This window comes from Lonchura striata, chromosome 5 (assembly GCF_050655825.1).
Source record: "Lonchura striata isolate lonStrDom1 chromosome 5, ASM5065582v1, whole genome shotgun sequence".
In the NCBI taxonomy this organism is placed as follows: domain Eukaryota; kingdom Metazoa; phylum Chordata; class Aves; order Passeriformes; family Estrildidae; genus Lonchura; species Lonchura striata.
Genome location: NC_140707.1, coordinates 42,696,354 through 42,721,878, shown reverse-complemented (window position 1 = coordinate 42,721,878; position 25,525 = coordinate 42,696,354). Strand labels below are relative to the sequence as shown.

General features: G+C 36.8%; 1 protein-coding gene across 6 annotated transcripts in view; it reads right to left on the bottom strand.

Annotated features, from left to right (window-relative positions):
- Positions 1–24,025, bottom strand: part of FMN1 (formin 1) — a 171,803-nt gene extending 147,778 nt beyond the window's left edge. For 5 of the 6 annotated variants that reach the window (XM_077784075.2, XM_021539271.3, XM_021539276.3 and 2 more), the window contains exons 1-2: positions 23,897–24,025; positions 9,991–12,007 (exon numbers count right to left, since the gene is read on the bottom strand). In XM_077784075.2, coding sequence (XP_077640201.1) covers positions 9,991–11,902 — 1,912 coding nt within the window. In that variant the 5' untranslated portion in view covers positions 11,903–12,007; positions 23,897–24,025. The remainder of the gene's footprint in view (positions 1–9,990; positions 12,008–23,896) is intronic. The other variant, XM_021539273.3, reaches the window with a different exon arrangement.
- Positions 24,026–25,525: the final 1,500 nt, after the last annotated feature.

Sequence of the window (25,525 nt, the reverse complement as noted above, 5' to 3'; positions counted from 1 at the left end):
CATGACTTTGTATAACTGTCAAATATGTGCTCAAGTTTACACTGTATTGCCTACTGGAAAATGCACAAGTAACTGTATATAAATTATATAACATTATCTTATGTATAACTGTAATTATATTTTAATATGCATTTATTTTAAAACATATACTCTCCAAAATTGTCATTTTTATTTTAATAACTTTTCCAGTGTATTTTTCATATTTGAATAATATAATTTCTTAAAACAAAACAAATTTGACTTTGAAAAATCAGAAATTAGTGTGCATATGCTCAAGTTTACAATATATTGATAACTATATTATTGACAAAAATACATACTCTAGAAGAGAAGATAACTTCTAAATTTTTGTTAATGTGAGGTGAAATGGCTCAATGCCAGCTGCTTTACAGGCCATATACATATGTATTTTAAATAAAATGAATTCAGAAAAACACCTCCAAATTTTTACTTTCTCCAACAAACTTAACAAAGATTTAGATTTCACTTATGCCACAGTAACTATCAGACTCAAGTATATATTAAAAAAATGTTCAGTGAGGGACTACAAAACCACTGACATCAGGGCTGCATAAATAATAAATGCCATTTTTTGAATTATTGCTCCAAAGGTCTTGAAATGACTACTGCTGACTAATGCTCCAAATTTACCACAATACACTTAAGAAAATTCTGCAGCTTTTAAATATGCCTGCCTTCGCAGCTGTAGTGTTCAGTTTCTCTGGGCATGGAAATCAAGCCATTTGTTCTAAGTGCACAGACAATATGAATCAGATCCCATACACCAATTATGTATATGAGGTAAGCATGATTAACATCTCAGGTCACAGAGAGCACCTGTTATTTTGCAAATAGTAACAATTAAACCTGCTGGGAGCAGGCTGGGAACTGAGGGTGTGCCCTCCAGCCCTGGCAGCTCCCAGGGCTGCTAGCCTAGCTGCTGAAAAATGCGAAGTGTTAGGGGCAAAAGGATGGCAACAACCAGCTTTAACCTTTCTACAATTTACGACTCAAAAATAACTTCATGCACTCATAGAAGTAGTAACTTTTTCTTCACTAAACTCCCCTGTAATGCAGTTTTGTTAGTTTTGCTTATGTTTCTGTAATAGAAACACTGATGCTTAGAGAACAAGAATCAATTTACTTCGTTTTGTACACATAACAAGAATTATTTTCTATTAATAAATATTTGGTGGTTTTGGTGACTTAACAGGTTCAGATTTGCAGGGGTAACAATCAATAAACAGTTCTACTCATAAGATACCACAAATACTGAAATGACTGAAAATGTTATGGAGTAGAAACTCAGAATACCTTCTCCCATAAAGTCAGATTTTTCTAGAACACTTTTCCCTCTTAATTTTGCAACATATTCAATGAACACAAGAACAAACATGGTAAGAGGTTAGCGAAACCATTAACCAATGATACCCTTAATCTTGGTAGTTTTGAACTATCCAAGTCAAAAATCATTAAAATGTGTATTGATAGCAAAGAAATGCTAAGCGACTGCTTAGGACAATTTCAGAAAAGCTCCTTGTATCCAGAATGCAAAAATGTCTCTTATGCCACTTCACTGTAAAAGCAAACCTTATAAGAAAAAAAATAGCACTTTCTATTTTAACACTTCCAAAATGTAAATGTGACAAAAAGATGTAGAAAATTACAAAGCATTGAAATCTTTATCAGACAGGACTTTACAAGCAGCAGTATATAGAAACTGTCACCCAGGTGAGAGACTGTGAATTATTTCTATTTCCTTCTTTCCTCACCTTTTGTTTCGGTAAAGATGAATTCCCCATAGCCTTTAAAATTCCTCATGTAAAACACATCCAACAATTCTCAACATCTCACCTCTATTTTCTCTGTCCTATTTTTATCTTGCAGATCCCAGCAACAAAACAGACAAGCCTGAAGAGATCTTTGAATATAGTCTAGAAAATCATAAACAGTGCAACTGAGAAGACACCATAACCTAAATGCAAGGGTACTCATAATTTAAGCCTGAAGAAAATTACTCTGACACACAATTAAATAAATCACTAAAGCACTAGGTGCACTATTGTAATGCTATGACTCATAAATAATATTCACTACTTACAGGTATTATTTAAATATATTATTATAGATTTATGTCACATCTAAATAATGAAATATTAAAAATTATTTACTGGTATGGGACACCACAAACACAAAAATTGCATCTTTATTAATATTCAGTATTTTAAAGTATATTTTTAGCAGGGAATATGAAGAATTTTTCACCACTTTTACAAGTCAGATTTGGTGCTATGTCACATTTTCAGACAAAATACTAAAGGGTAGCTATTAGAGATTTTAAAAATTCCTTAATACATTATTAAATTATACTTACAGAAATAAATACCTGAAACTGATCTCAGTTTATATATATCATCCTGATCCATCAAGAAAATTTCCGCTGAGCCATTTCTATCAACTTGTTTATAGTGGTCAACAGAATAATAAAGATTTAAAAACTGACAACTATCACGTTATCCCAGTACTTTACTTCAAGAAATTATTTTTATACTGATGAGAAAATAAGTCCATTTAATTACAGTAAGGTTCCTAAACTGAGTGCACAAACTGTGAGCCAGAAGGAATGTTTTGGCCTTTTCTCCCCCCATGAAACAGAAAATTGTTAATCTATGACCTGCATAAAACATTAAGCTGTCTCTGGTTTTCTATTCCAATTTAATTCACTTGGTTTCCCCCTGCTGATTGCTTTTGACTGAAGAGTCACATGTTTCAAAGAGAGAAGAAAATATAACTGTTGCTTAAGTGTGTCATGCTGAGAAGTCCTTCAACTAAAACAGGAGTTATTTGTTCACAGAATCTATCAAGGCCAGTCTTCAGAGGGTCTTTTCAACTCAGAGACTCTTGGACTTACAGTCCTGCCTACATTCATTTCAAACTGCCATAAGTCTGCCTTTCAATGCAGCATTGCCTAGTTTTGTTTATACTGGTACAAAAAGACACTGGCTTCACTGAGGTGAAGTATGAAGCATCTTTTATCATTACCATGTGTAATAAGCCTCAGTAGAGAATAGAGGATGATGTCCTCGAAGGCAATCACAATATAATGTACACTAAGTAACTGCACTGAATATAACAGGAAAACAAAGATCCATTAAGTAGCTATGCAGTGGCTGTAATTTTACTGGGACATACAATTAGGAAACGTTCCAAGATTACATATCTAGAAAGAATATGTAAACTTAACAGGAAAAATTGTAGATACAGCTTGCAACTGTATCTAGAAGAAGCGAGAGAAATCCTTATCAAAGAGGATACCTATCTTAGAGACCTAAGTGACAGTCAGGATAGTGATGTTACTCACTGTGACTCAGAAAGCCAATAGCTGGAAAGATCTTCAGAAATAATTAACTCTCTTTTAGCCACACTGACCCTGTAGGTAACACAATTCCTATAGAATATTAGGGACACACTGGGCTAAAAGAAGCAAGTTTAGAGTAGAAGCTAATGGTATTTGTAACACTGAGACAGTAAATTGAAAATTTACATAATTCCACCTGAACTAAAGAAAACACACTTTTACTGTGAGAGTGACTAAACACTAACACAGGTTACATAGACAGGTTGTTCAGTCATCATGCTTGAAATTAAAAAATCTGCACACAGGCTCAAGCAATTTGCTCTTGGTGACCCTGCCTGGGCAGAGGGTTGGACTAGGTGATCTCAAGTGGTCCTTTCAGCCTAAATGATTCTGAGATTCTATGATTAATTCTCTCTTCTTTGTATTTTAATTCTTTTCTTACACCAGTCTCTTAATTGTTAACTCCTTTATATGATCTTCAAAGAACATTTATTCTGAATAAGATGGGTTTTGTGAAGCAATACACTCATGGTATATTACTTTCATGTGAATTACCTGTGAGAAACTATGCATCATCTTTCCATGTGATCCATATGCAAACTTACTTGATGAAGTGCATAATCACTGTGGACAGAACACTATAGTGCTTTTAAAATGCTAATTAGCAATTCTCTGAAGCACTCTAATTAGAGAAGATATTTATAAACCTTTCCCTTCCCTATAAAAGGAACATCAAAAACACTGTAATATAATCTGTCTCCTGTTATAAGAGCTTTCAAACAGAGTTTTGTTTATATGAACCTTCATTTTCCAAAACCATGGTTCAGGAACACATCATAAGGTCTTGTTATTGAATTTCTCTTAACTGACTATTTGTCCCTTTTCAGCTTAAAGAGTGAGTTAAGTTAGGAAAAGACAAATTAATATTCAAATAATGCCTTGATATTAATTATTTTTTGCTGCTTTCAGTACATATCTGGAGGGAAATGTTGCCCATTTTTCAATTACAACTCCTCTGGTATTGGCACTGCAATAGATTCATTATCATGTACTTAATGATAATATATCCAACTAAAGCCAAAACTAAAGCTTCCCAAATCCTGCTACTTTAATGCTGGAAATTTAAATGGATGTGTAGCACTATAGACTATAGAACTGCCATATTTGTAGAATCAGAGTTTTCTTCCTCATATGGAAGTAAGCTATGTTTACACTGCAAACAGAAATGAATGCAGGAAAACTGGGATAACCCAGTTTTAGCAAGCAGTTGAAAGACCTAAGGAGTAGGAGAGCTCTTAGAGCACAGATATGAGCACTGATTCTCCAGCCACCAAGGAGTGAACTATCAAACTGAAAGTATAATTTTGTGCTTTTCACTCCCTTCAAGATCTTTGGAGATTAAATTACAAGCTTACATCAATTTAATAGTAATACTTATTCAAGTATTTACCTATATAGTAAACAGTGCTTTATAGGTTAAAATACTTTTATATTTTAAGTCTGAAAAGTTGATCTGCCAGGGATAGCCATTAACAATTTGCATGTTTCCAAATGGCTGTGCATAATTTTTGATGACCATACAAAACTACCATAGTGTCTGTTTTCAATCTTTCCAATGGGAAGTGAATTGCTGCCATAAAATTCTCATTGGCAGAAAAAGCAAACAACATTCTCTATCTAATAATCAGTAGGGACAGGGATAGATGCATCTACAATTATATCCAGAATATTTTGCGAAGAACTCTTGGGTAAACATCTTTAACTAGTCAATTAAAGAAAAATATTTTAAAAATAACCTGGAAAACCTATATTCACCAGCCTTTTCAAGCAGTTAGGATGCCTTCCCTACAACATAATAAGCATTATAATTTTGAAGACCTTAAAACCAGAACTCTACCTTACTTTTATTTTTATTCGTCCCTTCTCTCCTTTGCATCTCCAAAATTTTATGATACTGTGCAGTGACTCCATGAATCATCAGCAAGCCATATAGATTTATACCCATAATGTACATTCTAATGGCGAAAGTTATTTTTGCAGACTTTCCCAACAAAACAAAAATAAAAATTACCTTGTCTCTAATCAGCAATGTTCTACTTGTTTTGTGATACTCCATAAATGTTCTCTATCACAGCCAAGGTAACACACTCAGTCATAGAGTTCCCCTCAGTTGTCCTCCAGCTCTTTTTCTTCCTGTTTCAGTGTTAATAGCACACACTTAAAATATCACAGTCCCTCCATATCTTCATCCATCTTGATTAATCTCATTTCGCACTCCTAGCAATTTCAATTTTAGCCAGTCCCAGCCAGCCTTCTGGCTTCCAGTTTTTAGCTGAAACTCAGATTTTTGGGGATCAAATGATTCCCTGCAGGAGGGGTGGTCTTGCTCACTTGTCCTTTCAGCCACACTTGCATGTGCCCCCTCATCCTAGCTGTGGTTTTCATCAGCCCACTGTGAAGTGTTCACTCAACCAGCCAAAGCTACTCACCTCTCATCTTCCTGGCTCAGTTTTCAGCTTGTTTAGTGATTTGATTCAAATTACCAAAAAGCAAGTAAAAACGCCAAAGTTGTTGAAGAAAAGGGGAGGAAAAGTGAAGAGAGGAGGCCTTCAATGGAAAAACGAAGAGAGTAAAAAGAATGGGTCTGTCTTTTCAATCCCATAAGTCTCAGCCATTTTACCTGACACAAACCTTAATCATTCAGTTCTAGTCCAAGTTTGGTTTAGTTTCTCTACAGTTGTACTTTGGATTTCTGTGTTTTCTGGGTATCTTCTTCCTTCACAACTACTAGATACCAAAAAAAGGAGTATCATTCATTGGCTGGGGATAGGGTAACATCATCCTTCTCATCCCTTTCTTGCTTTCACCATTCCTACTTGGCAGAATTTTATTCTTTTTTTCCACATTAGGAGTAAAATATACATCAGAAAGTGTGGTGAATAACCCTTGCCAGTCTCATCCTGACTCAAAGCACAGTTGCCAGTCACTGTCCTGGAAGCTGTGTCATAACCAGTGATTTTTAAGTTGCCTGCTCCGAATCAAATTAATTTCAATAACTTCTAAAAATTCCCCATATCTTCTTTCTCTTACAGGCATTACTTAGTAAAATAGTATATTGATGTCATTCAGTATTAAATTGGTAGAATAGCTCTAAAAATTTTCTCCCAAGTTTTTTCTACTGCTGTAGAAACTTTGAGAGAGAAGCAGTGACAGGAACTAAAATGTCTCAGAAAATCCTTCCCTGAGACCATGAATGTGATATTCAGACACATTGAAGATCTTTTTTCAAAGGCTTCTCCAAGACTACAAAAGCATGATGTACTTCATATTAGAGTAGAAAGAATTTCATACAGAAATGCAGAAAGTATGTTTCTGAGGATTTAATAAATAAATGTCATTCTATGAGAAATTTTAGTGTTTGTGCTTCTGCTTTTGCTGCTTGTAACTGAGCCATTTGTAATTTGAAAGCCCTAAGTTCGTCTAAAGCTTTTTCTTAGAATTTCAATAATTCAAATAGAACTATTGCATGCTAATACAGGAATTTTGATTCCCCATCCCACCTACAGAGATAATTGCCAAATAATTATTGTCAGACTATAAATTATTCCCAGTTAACTATTAACTTACTAAGATGAAAGCTGTGGTCTATTCCCATGACCAATAGTTGCACTTCAACAAGAAGAGCCAGTAAACTGTACTTTCAAATTAACTACTAAGAGAACTTTGTGCAATGAAACTGTGATATATGTGCCATATATGTATCTATATATAAAGAAACTGAATTTAAGAAAAAGTGGAAGTACAGAAGTCAGGCAATCTGCCTTAGTTGTTTCAGTTTTGACTAAAGGAATATTCTCCAATTATTGAGAAAGTTTGTGAAGAATCATGATTATAAATGACAGGAAAAGAGTATTAAAATTGTGTGTAGAGCTGTATGATAAGTCCAATTTGTAATTGAAACTAATATATTAGAATATTTAACTAATTAATGAAATTTTCCAAATGCTAAATTACACAGGTAACAAAAGACTCCAAAAGTTTTTCAGGAAGAAGTAGTGCATAGTGTGACATCAATAAAACTTTGAAAAGATATTCAGAAGGCCATCATTTTTGCCATGAAGCAAATCCTTCAATTAACCTGACTGATAAAAAGTTGACCAAAATTCTCAATAATTCTTAGAGTCATTGTAGATACTTACATAATTTAATAACCGACTGGAATTGAAAGAAAACATTTCACAATAACACCTCATTGAAGACAAATCTGAAAAAAGTCTTGAACTCTGCTCTTCACACATGGGAGGAATCTGATAAGAATCAATCTGATAAGAGTCAAAGAAGTGAAGGTTTTTAATTGTAAATCTTAATATTATTTACATTAACTAAAATTGGAGATGCATAATTTGTCTCTGAACTGCAGTTAGTTATTATTCATATATGTTTACAGAAGAGTGGTATTCCACCCAAATGCTCTGTCAAGATGAATGATTTCATGGCTCAGATGGAAATGGAAGTCATCATCCCAGATCCAGAGACATAGCTACAGTATTATATACACCAGCAAGTATACTTTAACTTTCCTTAAAGTCACAGATTTTCTAACACACCAGTAATAATGTTGGCATGCAATCATACTTGAAAATGAAAAAAAACCAAACAAAAAGACCCCAAAAAAACCTTGCGATATTTTCTGTCTGCATTAATGTTGCCAGGTAAATGTAAACAAGAAGTAAAATTGGGGTTGTCTGCTTTTCTTCTCTTCACAAAGATGTTTCTGCTCACTAGCCATAATTTTCAGCCAACAGATGCCATTAGTATGTATGTGTGTTGTTCTGTTTCTTGTAAAACCATTGTGGGTTAAGCCCAGTGGGAAAATAAGCACCACACAAAGTCTCATTCCCTTCCTCCTCCCTTCCCTCAAATGGCATGGGGGAAGAGGCATGGAAAAACCCCAACAACTGGGAGTCAAGATATTAAACAAATTTTTTGGTTTTTAAATGAAAGATAGGAGGAAAAAGAGGGAAGAAAAAAATGAGACAAATGATGCTACAGCAATCACTCACCACCTCCCATGGGTAGACTGATGCCCTGCCAGGTCCCAAGCAAAAGCTGGTAAACCCCTCTAAAGCCCCCTCTTTGCGCTTTTATTCCTGAGCATGACGTTATGTGGCAGAGAATTTCTCTTTAGTTAGTCTGGGTCATCTGTCAGGTTGTGTCCCCTCCCAGCCTATTGTGCAGCCCCATGTCTATTCACTGGGGGGATGCAGAGTGAGAAACAGAGAAGGGATTGATGCTGTGCAAACACTGCTCAGCACAAGCTAGAACATCCCTGTGCTATCGAAACCACTTTCATCACAAATCCAAAACACTGCCCCATACAAGCCTCTGTAAAGAAAATTAACCCTATCCCAGGCAAAGACAGTACAACAGTCCAGCACAATAGATACAGTCCCACATCCAACAATTCTAAATTATACATTAAGTTAAAAAATACCAATGTAAAACAGAGAGAAAAAGATTTGCTGTGGAACTTTATTCTTTAAAAGGGGTGAAATTGCTGGTTTTGTCAGCTAAACCAGCTTACCAAAAAGTACGATGGTACAAGATGAGAGAGGTAGGGGCAGCACAGCAGGAACCAAGAAAGGAATGAAAGAGCATATCTTCAGCCTTTTCAACTCACCAAATAACACCTTAAATTTTATTTAGTCTTGAGTGTAACTAGCACAACTTCTAGAAGTAGCAGGAATGAATGCAGATCTCATAGATAGTATTCAACACACTCTGGCTAAGGTAATGGTTTCACATCCCTACACACCTTCCCTTTGGGAATCTCCCTTTCATGTCACTTTGCACTGCCAGCCCCCCCATAAGACAGAGGGACCAGTCTGAGGCACACCTAGACCACTGAAGAATTAGGTCCTTCAGCCCTCCCATTTCTTAAATTAAAAATGAAGGGTATGGACATTGATATTCTAGCTAACAAAAATATATATTCAGGATGTCATATAATTATGCACTTTTACACAGTATATCTTTATAAATATACCCATGCACTGTAGTCAAATACATTGTGACATGACTAGTGCATGCAATCATTTTGAAAACAAGCTTTTTCTTACAGAATTTACATGTACCTCCTGTAGCTAAATGGGCAAAGCACCAATCCTATACTTAAGGACTAAGTAAATTATCTTGTTCATAAAATATTCTATCAGTTAAGCCAAACAAGCAAAAAGAATATTTTGGAGAATAAATGTTACCATAACATTTTGAAAGGAAAAATTATCCTCCAGCACAGGAAAAGCAGGAAAATAAGCATGAGAGCTGTCTTCATTTTGTACAGAAAGATTTTTCCTTAATTTTGCTAAGAGGTCATTCAGTAAAAACAGAACTGAAAATAAGCTGACATAAAAATGTACCTTGAGACTTTTTATATCTGTAACTTTTGTTTAAAAACTTCAACAACTTTTCACCCAATCTGTAAGTAGTGAAAAATAGTTTATTTAACATAATATTTATTATTAATAGCTGGTTTTAAAAAGAAACCCAAACCAAACAAACCCAGGAAAAACCCCAAGACTTTCATGCTTGATTGATTCTGATAGTTTTAAAATGTATAAAATAGGACTGACCTGGACAGCAATTCTGCTGTGTCCGAGTGGTTAATTTTTCTTGCACAGCACACTTTTCAAAATGTCCTGCAGTTGCATTCTGATATAGGCCCCGTTGTCTGCTGGCAAATCCCAATTCTCCAGAATCAGAAAACTTCCGAAAAAACTGTGGCTCCAAATCACTGAAGGAGAAGTTTATAGCACCGTGCCTTCCATGGCCATAGTCACTGAACATGGATTCGTCCTCGGTGTTGTGTGTTGGCAACGGGAGGATCCGGTGATGCAGCTGCGGGCTGGGCAGTCTCGAAGATAACGGAGAAGGAATAGGTGACATTTGTTTGTGTGTATTAGATAGCGGATATGAATTACTAAAAACATTACTCACTGCTGCTAATGGAGGTGAATTCAGCCTTTTCTCTTCCAGTTTAAGATTATTACTTGTCTGAGGAATATCAGGACTTTCATTTACAGGCAGGTTCAAAGATAAATGCTTGCCGTTTCCCCGGGATACCGTGGTCCTTTTCTCATACAGTGAACCTGGCAGGTTTCTGTCTACTCTTGTAATTTTTTGCAGTCTCTTCCATTCTGCAGCTTCATCTACACTGTCACTCCGGATAACTTTCAGAAGAGCTTTATTAACTGCTCCCACAAGGTTGCATGACTCATCAGTAATGTGCACTCTCTCTGCTTTGTACTGCAAACCAGAGCTGTCTTCCTCCTTTTCCTGCAGCACACTGTTATTAGAGTCTCCAGCAGTTTCATCTACAGAGTATACATCACTTCTTGATATAAACTCATTATGTGCTCTTATGAGAGCAGGAGAAATGGTTTCAGTATCTCTGTGAGAATCAGGTAAAGACTCTGCAGGGGGCTTGGTAACTTTTTTAATACAAGTGTCGAAATCCTGGACTTCAGCAAGAACTGTAATTCCTGGTTTCTCCTTGCATACTGGCTCAGCATACTTGCTACTTTTCAAGATTTTAGCAGCTGCAGATTTACTTAAGGTCTCGAGTTTGTTAAAGAGACTGCAGTGAGATGAATTTACCAAAGTGGTCCTGTGTTGTACCTTGGTAACTTCAGGAATGCAATCTCCATTTTCCACTGGTTCAACCCCAACAACATCACTGATGTCCTTTGAGCTAGAATTTGGTAAGTCAGCATCCAATTTCACAACTTTGTTGCTTTTAAGAAAATAATCCTCTTCTATCAGCCTTTCTGGTTGCATTTTGTTGTCTACTGGTAAATTATCCTTACCTTTTACTGTTAGCCGGCTGGAGGGAGAAAAGGAGCTGGGATAACTGCTGGTAGAAAGTCTTGTGGAGACCATCTTCTTATTTTTCTGTTGCATGTCTTGTGTACTCCGTAAAAAGAGATGTTCATGTATCTTTTTTCCCTCTTTCCGATGTCTGATCTCCTCAAAGCTCTCTTTCCTTCTGTATTTCCTCATTTTTATGTGATTCAAATTGTCTCTCTTTGTAGAATCCAGCAATAGCTCCTGCTGACATGTAAGAATGGAGTAATTATCACCTTTAAGTTTCGGGACTCCGGAAACATCCTGTCGCTTTTCCTCCTGATGTCCTGCCTTAAGATCCGGAACATGATGGGATCTCAAAACACTGGGTAACAGTTTTTCCTTTTCAGCAGTTAGTTTGTACATTTCATTCAGAAGATCTTTTGTGGTAGCTTGCTTGAAAAGAATAACTCCATGATCTTTATAAGGCTGTTCTCTCAGGGCCATGTCTAACCTCTCCCTCACTTGATAGCAGCCACAGAAATTCTTACCGGTTCTATCCAGAGTTCCAGAGCCCATGTAAGTAAATCCTGAGACTTTCCCATCTGGATGATAGAAGCTGATGTAACAAAGCTCTGTAATGGGTTTGTGCAACAGGAGGATGGTATGCGTGCCTTCCATTATGCTTGCCAAATTAGTCATTCATTTAAATTATGTTCTAAGTGTTCCAAAGCTTGCATGACATAGCATGTGAGGCAGGGAATGGACGGAAGGCATCTGACTAATCTTCAACAACAATATTGTCTGCTGGAAAAAATAAAGAGAAGCCTGTCAAACTTGATTATGGCAAATTTAATATGACAAATAACAAGCCTGCAGAAGCATAATGCTCTCTCAGTATTTTGTGATACAAATCTCTTACCTTGAAAATCTGACACAAAAACAATGACATTGCTAACACTCATAGTTGGAGTCATAATCTTTCTCTCTCATACCTCATTCCTCTGTCTCCAGGGTTCTCAGTCAATGCTATGCCATCAGGTCACAAGATGGTCACTAAAACACCCATTTCAAAGAGACTTTACTTTTGAATGGTGGAACCTCTTGCCTTCTCTCTGTTAAAGGTTAACTTGCTGTTGAATATTTAGTAAAAAGAGCCTTTCAAGCATGCCTGTTGCCTTTTTACTCAGCACAACTACCAGCATAACACCATCACAATGTAATTAGGCCTCCTTGCTTTATTTATCAAGAAAACATTTAGAAAATAAAGGTTGAATATTTTCTTCTTGTAATATTTGGTACTCTTTTTGGAACTGTGAAGACATCAAGAAAACTTGGAATAACAAAAAAATATAGGTTCTGTTTACTTGGCTAACATACAGGTACTAAACAAATCTACTTTGGATCAACACAGGTTGTGTAATTATACTTTTACAGGCAGATTTATTGAACTTTTTTATTTCCTATTATTTTCATCACATTTTCTTCTTACATATTGGATATATTTACATTCTTCGGATAAATAACGGAAGTTTGCTAGCTCCTTTTGAGAACTAAATTGTTTTCATCCAGAAGGAACTCTGCTACCACAATTAAACTGGAAAAGTCTGAAGTCATTAGGAAATGTATAAGCATCAGGGAAAGACCTAAAGCTCAGGAGTACAAAAAGCTGGATAACACCTGCTCCTACACTGAAAAATGCAGGACTTTCAGTTTTCAACTGAAAAAGCATAAATACAACAGAACTTTTCATAATTTTAAGAGTCAAACTTAGGCAACAGTATTTAAAAGGAAGCTGTCATATTACTATGTAACATATTTCATAGAATCATAGGAAAAGCAGATTTGGAAGGGACTCATCAAGATCAAAGGCAACTCCTGGCCCTGCACAGGACACCCCAAGGGTCACAACATGTGCTTGAGAGCATTGTCCAAAAGCTTCTTGAACTTTGTCAGGCGGGTGCTGTGACCACTGCCCCAGGGAGCCTGTTCCAGTGCCCAACCACTCGGTGAAAAACCTTTTCCTGATACACAACCTAGACCTCCTCTGACTCAGATTCATGCCATTTCTTCAAGTCCTGTCAATGTTCATGAGAGTGATGAGATCAGTACCTGTCCCTCTGCTTCCCCTCAGGAGGATGTTGAAGACTGCAAGAAGGTGTCTCCTCCAAGTGGAATAAAATTAGTAACCTCAGCAGCTCTTCTTAAGGCTTCCCCCTCCAGAACCTTCACCACCCTCACAGCCTTCCTTCAAATACTTTCTAAGAGATTAATGTCATTTTTATACTGTGGCTCTCAGAACTGCCCCCAGCACTGGAGGTGAGGCTGCCCCAGCTCAGAGCAGAGGGGACAGTCCCCTCCCTTGCCCAGCTGTGATGCTGTGCCGGATGCACCTCAGGACACAGGTGGCCCTCCTGGCTGCCAGGGCACTGCTGACTCTGTTCAGCTTGCCATGGACCAGGACCTACAGGTCCCTTTCTGTGGTGCTGCTTCCCAGCCTCTCATTTCCCATTCTGTCCATACATCCAGTGTTGCCCATCCCAGGTGCAGAATCCAGCATTTTCCCTTGTTTTAGTTCATGTGGTTGGTGATTGCACAGCCCTCTGACTTGTCAATTTTCTGCAGGGCCTCCCTGCCTTTGAGGGAGTCAACAGCTCCTCCCAATTTAGTGGCATCAGCAAGCTTATTTAGTATTCCTTCATGTTCTGCATCCAAGTCATTAATGAAGGTGTTGAAGAGCACAGAGCCAAGGATGAAGCTCTGTGAAACACCGCTAATGACAGGCCACCAGTCTGATGTCACCTGATTCACTATAACCCTTTGCACCTGACCTATGAGCCAGTTGCTCACCCATCCTCTGTCTTTATCCAGCTGTGTGCTTTTGTCCAGAAGGATATTGGGAGACAGGACTGAAAGTTTTGCTGAGGTAAAAAAATTTACAAGTTTTGTATCAATTTTTATTATGCTGACTTAGATATCCTTTTATTATGTTGACTTAGATCTCATTAATTTATGGACATCATTTATAATGATGTCCATAAATTATTATAAGTAATTAGTGAAGCCCAGCTGTAAGAATCAAGCAGCATTTACTCAAAACATCTTATCAACAAGCAGTCATTTATTGTAGTAATTTAATTGCATCTGTTTATAATGTTCTTTAGCAGTTTCAGAATTTCCATTTACTTTGAGAAGCATCATTCTTCATGCCAGGAAAATTATTTAAATGTACACAAAATCCTTAAATTCAGAGGCGATATCCTAAGGAGAGAGACTACAGTAAGAATAATGTTCCATTAGAGACATATGAGCTTCTTAATTCTGTTCACCAGGAGTTAGTTGAGTGGCATAATTCAGAATACTATTCAAGTATAGGAAGTAGTAGGAAAGGTAGAAAACCTTCAGTCACTACTTTTGTTGAAGACTGGCTTGTTGTTTCATAGACTTGTAAGAGATTCTGAGAAAAATATGCCGATCTGTTTCCTTTTTTATTCCTGTTTTAACTCGTGTGAATCTGGATTCCTAGACACAGGCAAGGCTGAGGACCAGCCACAAGAGCAGCCTCACCTCTTGGCTCACCAGTCTTCCTTGTCTCCAGCTGTGCACGCCTGCTGCTCTCTAGGATAGAGTGACCGTGCAGTCACAGGGGTGGGTGCGCCTCAAAGGGTGTGTGTGTGCCACTGACAGATGCAGTCAAGAGTGGTTCTGCATACAGAAATATTAGGATGCCTGCTAATATTAGTATTAGCCCTACTCATTCTTCAGTCAAGCAGTAGTGAACACCCCTTAGGAAACAGCGCAATGGAAACTATAGGTCCAGTAGCTATAGACACAGGTATTATGATCAAATTTACTATCCTTAAATGACATCTATGATATCACAAGGTTTAAGTCAGCTCTATTCTGTAGAGCACATTACTTTTGGTAACATGCATGGTTTTTGTTTGGGGTTCTTTCTGTGACAAAAGGTGATATGCGCAAATAAGAGAACTAGCTAGCCCTTGTCTCAGCTGCACAGATTTGCTGTCCCCCTCCCAAAAATCAAGCAGCTATAAACTGAACTCTGAATCATTACATTACTGAAAGAAGACCTACAGCTCTCCTTGAATTATATTTCAAAAATTATTGAAATTAAAAGCTCTTTTTCACTTAGAAATAGACAAATCTATTGAGCTTTTTTTTAATGGTATTATATTGAATAACAAACTTATGCCAGTTTGAACCTAGTATAAAGACTACATCCTATGAGTTATATTAGTTACAACAAATAAAATAATTGATTTGGTACACATACATTAAAATGTAAAATTACTGTGAGTAGGACATAACTCCTTGTAATGAAAAAATTTACACAGGCTTTGAAATTAAGTATTAAAAGTCAGTTATTATAAAAAAAAAACAGTAATGGTAACAACAGTAATAGCAGAAAGGACACTTGTTACTATTAGGCCAGTGTCATATTCTGTATCAAAACTTCCATGGATTTAAAAGATAATGTAATACCATGCATGGCACTGTTTACTGGTATTTTGATGCTTATTTCTACTAGCAGATATATATATGACCAAGAAAACATTTTAACTTCATTGCCTTTAGCATCTTACTCTACCTTTTTTATAATCTTCCATCGGAAAACAAAAAAAAAGCTAACTCCCTGCTCTATAAGCAGAAGCATTATAAGAAACTATCAGAATTATGTTAAGGAAGGAAACTAGGACTTTCAAATGTTATGACAATACAGCCTCAACTTTTTTTGTTCCATTTGCAATCTGTTTATAAAACTACTTCCATTGTAAACCTTACTACAGGGAAAGATATATTGCAAAATAAAGACACATTCAGACAAAGCATACAAGTTATGTAGAATGCCCATTATGCCAAGAAAACTTAAAATTTTAGCTACAAAACATATAACATGGAGCAATGAAAGCAACCTTCAGCATCATTGCTAAGTTTCTCTACAAAGCTTTCCAATGCATAGTAGCAGAGCAGTGGGATTCAGGTTGTGAGGAATACTGCTTCCAGGAAAAAACATCTACTTAGAGAAAGCTAATAACTGGAAAGGACAGTTGAGAAGCAGGGAGCTGAGAAGCAAACCTGCTCTGCTGATGGATTTCCTTTTAGTTTAACAACAACACAAATGTCACAGGGTCCTCAAAGTCTAATGCAAAGACATCCATTCATTATGCTGTTCAAAATGTGCTCCTAAAAACCCAGGACCTCATTCCTACAGCTCCTTTTTTCTAGCAGGACACATAATTCATTTTTCAGTATGACAGATGGTCTTCCTCCTTTCTCTGATACTTAAGCTAAAATAGAAATTCCTTCCTTTCCCAGCTCTGCCTAATATCTGGTTGTTACTAAGTGACAACCTGTCACTTATGCTGTTGCTGTTTCTGAGCACTCTGTGACTAACTTTCTGAGCTATGTAGCAAATTAACACATCACAACAGCAAAAGCACAGTAGTGGAAAGGTAGTGAAAATGTGAACAGACCAAGACTTCACAAGTTTGAAGACAATGAAATGAAATTACCATAATATTTGCTTACTGACCACAACTAGTTTGATAGAGACAAACACCATCATTTTCTTATCTTGTCATTAAGTTTCTCCGAGATTCTTTCAAATTTTCATTATACTTAAAAATATTGTCATTAGAAAGATAAAAGTTTTAATATCTTAATGAAGACAAAATATTACAGCTCCTTCCAGCAGCTTTGACATAAAAGAACAACAAATTCAGATGAAACAGAAATAACCCAAAACAAAGTGGAAAGTCATTAAGTTAATCCACAGTGCAGAGCTTTGTATACCAAAACCAACTTCTAACCATAAATACAACCTTTGGCTGTGTCACTCTGTTCAACCTAATCCAACACCAAGAACCAGGAAATCCAGGAGAGAGCCCATGAAATGAAGAATCTGAAACCCAGATCTTTGAATACATCATCCTTGTGATCCAAAGATGAGGAAATATAAACTTCTTAAAACCAAGAACTGTAATTTAACAAAAGGATAATTTACACAAGGCATGTAAAGTTAATTAAAATCAGTTTTAAAAGCTTCTGGCTGGACTGAATAATATGATGATGCCTCACTAGTAACAAACACATTCTGAGTAGCCAAAGTGCCCCATACTTGTTCTGGTCCTTTGTAGATCACTGTCTCATTTGGCATAGCTGCAAACATGCATATTATTTTCTTAGTGTAGAAGATAGAAAAAAAAAGCAATGATACTTTGGGGTTTAGAACTAATATTCACCATTTACACACAAAAAAATTATATTATATTTGACTAGCCAAATATAAAATAACAGATGTATTATTTGCACCACCAGGCCTCAAAAAAGTTTTCGGGAAAGGACTCAAACATCCCTCTGTAGCCTACTTCAGTTTAGCAAAGAAATATCTATCTTTTTCTGGCACAACTGCATCAGCAAGTTAAAAAAAAGTTGTCATACATGTCCTCATGAAACTGTTTTTGAAGTCAACCATACCACAAAAATGTCCAAAATCTGTTTGTCAAAGGTGCCTAATTTGCAAGAATTAGTTACCAAATGAGATTTCCATCACAAACTCACCCATCTGACTGTTTAATAGGTTGCTAATAAAAAAGTCTGCAATGGATATTACAAATATGAAAAGTCTTTAATGTAGGAAGCACATTAAGTAGCAAACCAGCAGGCATTAAAGCAGAGAACAAGCAAAGGCAATCTGTACACATATCCCAAAGAAATAACCCAGCAACAGCCTTTTGAAATAGGCTATTTCAAGAAGTATAACATTTAAACAAACAAGTTCCTTCTGCGCTTCAGTCAGGTTTTTACACTCTCCACCTTGCTCTTAGACATTTGGCATGGAAAGAACCAAGAGAGCAGATGAGTCAATCATCTTGCTTCTAGGTTTTTTTTTTTTTTTTTTTTTTGTGACTAGAACAGAGTTTTCTGACTGCTGAAGAGGCAAACTGAAAGGTAAGTACCACTAAAAACATTCCTCATAGTTTCACCATATGTAGAAGCTCAAACTTATGATTCAAAGGGATGCAAAAGATTCTTATGAACAAGCAAACAAACATTGCCCCAAACTCTCTTTGATGGTAAGAAAACCTGCAATTAGCTCAGTTGGTTAGAGAATGGTGCTAATAATGACCAGGTTGTGAGTTCTATCCCTGTATGTGCCATTCACTTAGGAGTAGGACTGAATGATCATTGTGGGTCTCTTATAGTTCAGAAAAGTCTGTGAAAATAATATTTTGCCAAATCTGGAAATGAAAATAAATGTTACAATTATTTTATCTATTTTAAAATAAAGACAGGGTTCATTCCTCAACAACCACATGGTTCTGCTTTACTAACTTTTCATCAATATACATACCTCATTCAGAAAAATAACTCTCCCATACAACATCCCTAACACCTTCCCTATAGCCTCTGTGCCTCATATGAACACTCACAATAAAACTTTATAATTTAAAATAGAAAATACTCATTGATATGTGCACAGGGGATAGAGGCTAATATTCAGCTGAACTCATATAGTAACGTAAAAAGTAATCAGAGGCAAGAGGAAAATATCTTTTGCCTCAGGTTACAGATGTCCTAATGAAAACCTGCACTTATTGTCAGCTGATTTTCAAACAAAGAAACAAACAGACAAGAAGCCAGAAGCTAGACCCGAACAGCTACTACAGACAAGCTATTCACATTATCTAAAACATAATCTTTACATATATCAGCACAAAAATGTTGTTGATAAATAAATATCCTGATAAAATGTATTATCAGGAAAAGTAAGAAAAAAATTACATTTACAGTAAACAAAACAAAATTGCAATATCATATTTGTAGATGTCCAGCTTGGGTCATAAACTGCACACGTGACTTTTTCCAGTTTTAACCCAGATAGATAATACCTCTGCAAGAAAATATTTTTTCTAAATACTTTATCAATGGGTAAGTTTTACAGGATGCACAGTAACTTGTTTCCACTTCTGGCAGAAACTATAGGATATTTCTACAGGAAAATAACATGAATTTGAATAAGTGTTTTCTAAATTAAAGGATCATCTTCTTGTTAGTCTTTGTCCAAAAGCTTTAATCTTGCTTGTTCAAGTAGCCAACTCTTCAGCAAGAGCTGCATTTGTTCTGTATTGTATAAATAACATCTTTAATTTCCCCAGACCAGGAAAGTACAAATTTATTAATTTTAATTATTGAATGCCCATGCTTGTTAGTTTCATGATGCTATTTAGATTAGAAGACTTTCACCAAACATCACTTTCAGAGACTTATCTGGCCATATATTCTGAACTTTAAACCCAATACAGTATTCAGGGAAAGCAAAGAAAGTAATAATAAGGCTACACTGCAGCAAATATTTGAGCTGTTTCATCAGCAAGGGAAGAAAATATAGCTGCAAAAAGTTTGGACTAATAACAAAAGGAGGTGCACTTGAGTGGTGAAAACAAGAGAAATTGAATTTAAAGAATAATAACAGCAATTAAAACCTCTCCATAACAACCCTTTATACCTAAAGAAATACAGCCTTCACAAAATACAGCAGGTTTTGATTATATATTTCTGTAGTTAAAGACTCTGCTCCACATTAAGTTCTTAAGAATCAAGAGCAATTTTCTAAAATAATGTATTTCACAAGTTAATAAACCTATTTTTAAGTATGCATATTTTTTCCAAAAATTATGCAAGGGTTGAGAATAAGCTCAGTAGTACTTTTAACTTTTTTCCCTTCAAAAATGTTAGTGGTCTTGAAATTACTTTAGCTTTAAGGAATGTTGTGTTGTTTCAAAAATCCTAACAATAATTCAGGTTTTGAAAACCTTGGCTATACAAGATAAAATGGGATATAAGGACTTGGGATGGCAATATTAACACTTCAAAGCAGAAAGTATTAGATCAGAGAACTATGGTCACCTTTGTTTTCTTCATTCCAACTTTTTGCTAGTGGCATTTCATACATAGCTAAATTGTTTCAAAATATGACCACAACTAACAAAACATTATAAATCAAATTGCTAGGAGAGATAATAGGTTTTTCAAAAGGCCTGGGTTTTAGATATCTATTTATTCTGTTTTATCAATCCTAACTGCATATAATTTTTTTTTTAAAGTCTTGAAAATGGTTAATTGCTTATATGTCATTGTCATTTTCTTGGTCTGCTCCCTATCACGGAAGACTGAACACAGAATTTTTATTAAATTCAGCAAGTCTGTCAACAGCAAATGCATTTTTACCAATAAAAATACTTTAAAATAATTATAAAACCCAAGTTGGTTTAAGATTAAACAGGTTGCATAAATCCCGCATGGAAGTTCTAACTTATCAACAATACAAATCTCATTGGGAAAAGAAGCAATAAGATTAAAATATGAGCATGATATTTCAATAAAATAAGCTTAAAATACCACAGGATAAAGAGAATGACAAAAAAAAAAAAGTCAACTTAAATCTTGACATCAGAAATACCCATTTTACTTCAAGATTTCAGTAGTGCCATTTAAATTAATCTACAAGACTTCATGACTCTTCAAGTGGAGGACAGTGGCAATTCAATATAAAGAATTTAAAGGTCTATTGTAATTTTCTAAGGGCCCAACTCAACAAAATGTGTATGGTCTTCTGGAGATAATCAGCTCTCAATTATTGTCCTGTAGAACTGGATTTAAAGTCAAACTGAATTTCCAAAGTAATGACTGGAGGTTCAATCTTCCATGGACAGAGAAGAAATGGTGGTACTTGCCTGGCTAGGAGACAGTGACTTGGATAAGAACCCATGCATCACATTTTGTATGCTTTCTTTACAACTTCTCAGCCAGAAGTGCTGATATACATACTGCATATTTAGCTATACATACTGTATCTCCAGTCTGGCAGCACTTCACATTTCATTTTCCTTCCTCCACAGGAAGGAAAAATGACAAATATTAATCTAGAAAGATGTAATGAAATTGCATAAGACTAAATGATCATGGCAAAAAGAACCCTTGGGTTTCTCTTTATAGGCAGATCTAAACTCTATAGGCTCCACTTTGGCCATTAGACATAAAACAAGGTTTAAAAAAAAAAAAAATCAAGAACCACCTTGAGCTTTGTCATTAAAATATTATTGCAGTCTTTGCTCCTACTGTCTCTAAGTATGGGGAAATAAACATTAATGGTCACAACTAGCAACTATAGCAGTGACATGATTAACTAAAAAATGAGAGGTTTTCATCAAGGAATAATGTATAAATATATAAAACATACTGAAATAGTAGAAACAATTTACACTTGGTTAAGGCTGAAATTCCATTGAGTTATATCTATTTGATTACTCCATGATGGCCAGTTTCCCGCATTTATTACTCCTCCTGATACCTAAACTCTAATGGAATATGTATTCAGATTATGTATATTTTTAAGTCATATGAGATCCAAGCTAAAAGAGGAAGTAATTTCATACCAAAATAGCCAAAGAAAAATTAAAAGTTGACAGGCTTAGATTCCAGGAAGATTGAGTGGAGAAAGGGATGCAAACTAAGTTTTGGAAACAGCATCGTAAAGGCACATATAAAAGTTGGGTATTTTGAAGACTAGAACTCATTCAGTTCTTAGATACTATAGGAGCAAAAAGCCATCCAACCCTTGAGCCTTAATGAAGAACTCTGCGATTGCTCTTGCTGTCTTTTTCCTACTCTTGATCACTGTCTTAAAAGTATTATTTGGATTTAATTGCAAAGGCTATTTTTGACTTTTCACACCATTTTCAAACATTTTATGTGTGCAAGTTAAAGCAGGATCAATGGATGATCTTGTTAAATGATAGTGTGAAGGCCCTAGGCCTTTTCCTAGGTAAACATGAAACAACCAAACAAACATAACAAAAAGAAAACCAACCCCAAAGCCCCCAGCAAAAGACCAAAACCACAAACCCCCCAGTCTCCACCCCCTGCCAAGTGGTTCTTCATATCCCAGGCAGAACTCTCTTCACCACCTTTTTATATCCTGACAAGTGTCAGTATAGACCTGACATTCATTACCTTGGCATTTATTTTGAAACCCAGCCATTTCCCCTTGTTCTACTTCATATTTACCTATACCTTTCACTTTAAAGACACAGAAATCTCAAAATAGAAATTGAAAAACTTTCAATTTCCTGGAAATAACTGTCTATGTAAGAAAATCTTTATAGAGATAATAATCTTTTACCCATGTCTCTTTCAATATTACCTTCACAAGATGTAAAATATTAGAGAAACATTATCCTGTTGTTTACTACTTACTACGTGATTAAGTCACCTATGCCAATGTAGCTGTACTCCCTACACATACATCCATTAAAAAAACCACACCAGAACATGCATGTCCATACCACTTGAGTTTTAGAGAGATAAGTTCAACTCAAGTGAAAACTTCTTTCCATTGCTCACAATACGTTTGATTTCATACCAAACTGCACTGTCTACAGTCCTTCTAATTATGTTGATGTTATGCATTGACAGTTTCTTTTTTTATAGCAACACAAAAAACCAGTTCTTTCTTTCACTCTCCATGTAACCCAACATTGCTGAACCGCTTCTGCTGAAACTTACGAAAACAAGCCTATTCACCTGCAAGCACAGTCCAAACTACCTGAAAGATTTACCTAAACTTTACAGGAATACTACTAATATACTCATAGAAATATCTTTAAATGTGTACATATTAGTTTAATAATGCCTGCACAAGATATTTCTACGAGTAAAATGATCATTAAAGCCATCATGAATGATTCAAAGGATGGGTTTAAAAAATAACCAAAATTAGGAACATATTCAAAATTCCTTCCTCTGTAATATCTCAGCAATTTTTAAAAATCGGTTGGTTTTCTGTGAAGCTACAATAAAAGAACTCATTATGATTCCTGCTACACACTTGAGAAAACAAGTATCACAAGACAAGACTGTGGGACAGCCGGAAGGACTAAATATATACAGTCCTCAGACCAACTCTGTCTGTAGTACCATGATGTGTTTAATATTGCAGCTGAAGAAAGGAGACTCTGCAAAGCAGCAAGAGAAGGGTTTCTCTAGAATGCTAGTATTCATCTTTTTCCTACATGCAAAAGATATTAGCAAATTTCAGCGTACAAATGCATTCTAACTCAAGGTAACAGTTCATCAGCCTCATCTGCAGTGGTGACCCCTATAAGCTTCACAACCCAGAGTAACAGATTGTCTGAGCGCTGTAAATATTTATCACGTGTTTCCCACTCATCTGCCCTCCCGAGTGCCCGACGGTATTTGCACACATCCAACGCTACAGAATTACAACAATCTGCATTCCCCGCTTCACTGCGCTTATCTCGCACACCAGAATAGAAGAAATCGAAGATAGTTTTAAGAGTCATTTTGGGGCGGGGGGAAGTAATCCAGTTAAATTGACTTTAATAGCTGTCAAGAAAGGGGGAGGGAGGAAATCTACGGACTTTCTTCGGACCGCAAGAGAAACTAAGATATCCCAGCTCTCGTATCCCCTAGAAGCTATTTATAAATAAGCAGCCAAAGGGAAGACGAGATGCTAATGACGACCAAACAGATTCCTTCCCCGCAGTTCTGAGTTAGCGGTTTTATTTTGTAATCCACTCGATTGCGACAGAGCCGCTGCGGGGAACCGAGCAGATGGGCAGATGGGTGGGCAAGTGAAGGGAAGAGCATTACCTTGGGGGAAGCAGCGCGCCGGGAGGCGATGCTCCTGCCGCAGTTTCGGTGGGGAGGACGCGGGTGCCGGGCGGCCGCAGCGGCCCCGCGCTGTTCCGGGGCGCTCCCGTTGCGGGGCGCGCGCCGCACCGCTCCCCCCGCGGGGCGGGACTGACGGCCCGGCCGGCCAATGGGCGGGCCGCGCGGCCGGGCGCTGACCAATGGGCGGGCCGCGCGGCTGGCGCGCGCCGGCCCCGCGCGCGGTGCGGCGGCGGCCGCGGGTCCGTGCCGCGCGCGCGGGGCCGCGCCGCTCCCGGGCCGGGACTCCTGCCCCGGCGGGGTCAGAAACAGATCCTCCGGCGAAGCGCGGGGCTGCGGGAAGCTAACGCACCACGGCGGCAGCCTCCTTACTTTCGGCGTTAACTGCCGTTGCATAATCCGTCAAATCTGTTCTCCTCCTGGATGAGCATCGCTGCCAATCATGTCTCTGCCGCTCACCACAGTAATTGCAATACAGCCCTCAAGCGAGCCAGACTTAACTCTGAGCTGCAACATTAGAGGACAAGAAATCCTCTCCTCTACTCCTAACACTGCCAGAAGAGGAAAATCAGAACACAAACTGCAGTCCTAAACCACCTCATTAAGTACCTTGCTATTTCAAGGGACAGAATTTTAGGCGGAGCAAGGACCTGGTTCATTGGTCTGAATCTGACTTTTCTACAAGTAATCTCCATGCTACTCTTCCCTGGAAGTTCTCCATTCTGAAAGGCACCATAAAGGAAGAAAAAGGTTTTGGAATAACTGATTTAGATAAAAATAATAGCAACAATTCAGAAGTAACAGAATTAAGGTTAAAATATTTCTAGGAACAGACAACTAGGAGAAAGAAATTTTCTAATTTCCACAGGCATTTAAGACCCTTGCCTGTGTAGTCAAATATTGTAAAAAAATGCTTTTTCTCACTGTAACTTGGAGCCTCCTCAAAATGTCACATATTATTTTGCTTCATGAATTCGTTTATTTAATTATCTAGTTGTGCATATCTTTCATAAATAATTATGATCTTACTGAACTTAAACAGAAAACATCCACCTCTATTTGAAACACTAGAGATTATCAGATTCTTATCACTTTAGACCACTCACATCTTCCTTTCTCTTTGAAAACTTAAAATTAGTTTTCCTGATTTTACCTGAAATTTTTTGACAATCAACTGGTCACCTATACATGTACTAGCTCATACTCTGCCTATTGAGACATGTCTGCAGACTGGGGAATGGAAAAAAACTTAGGTGAAAGTAAGTCTTGCTCCTCTGATGTCTAGTGCTTTAAAACAAAGATTAACAATTACTTTCTCAGTAATTTTAATTTTACAAACACGTGATTTATGTGGAAACAAGAGTTCACAGAAAGCAACCAACATTGAAATGATTATGTCAGGCTGGGCTGCAATGTAGGGCACAGTGAGAGCAAAACCTAATCTCTGAGAGGTTTCCACTTCATCTGCTTAATCAGCTTTTCATCTTGTCATAGGATAAATGCAACCTGCCTTCTGCTTCATTTACCCCATATAGAACACAGTATAGATTTGTATGGAGCAAGCAGAAGAGCTTGTGTAGAAATGTATTCGGAAGGGAACTCAACACCATT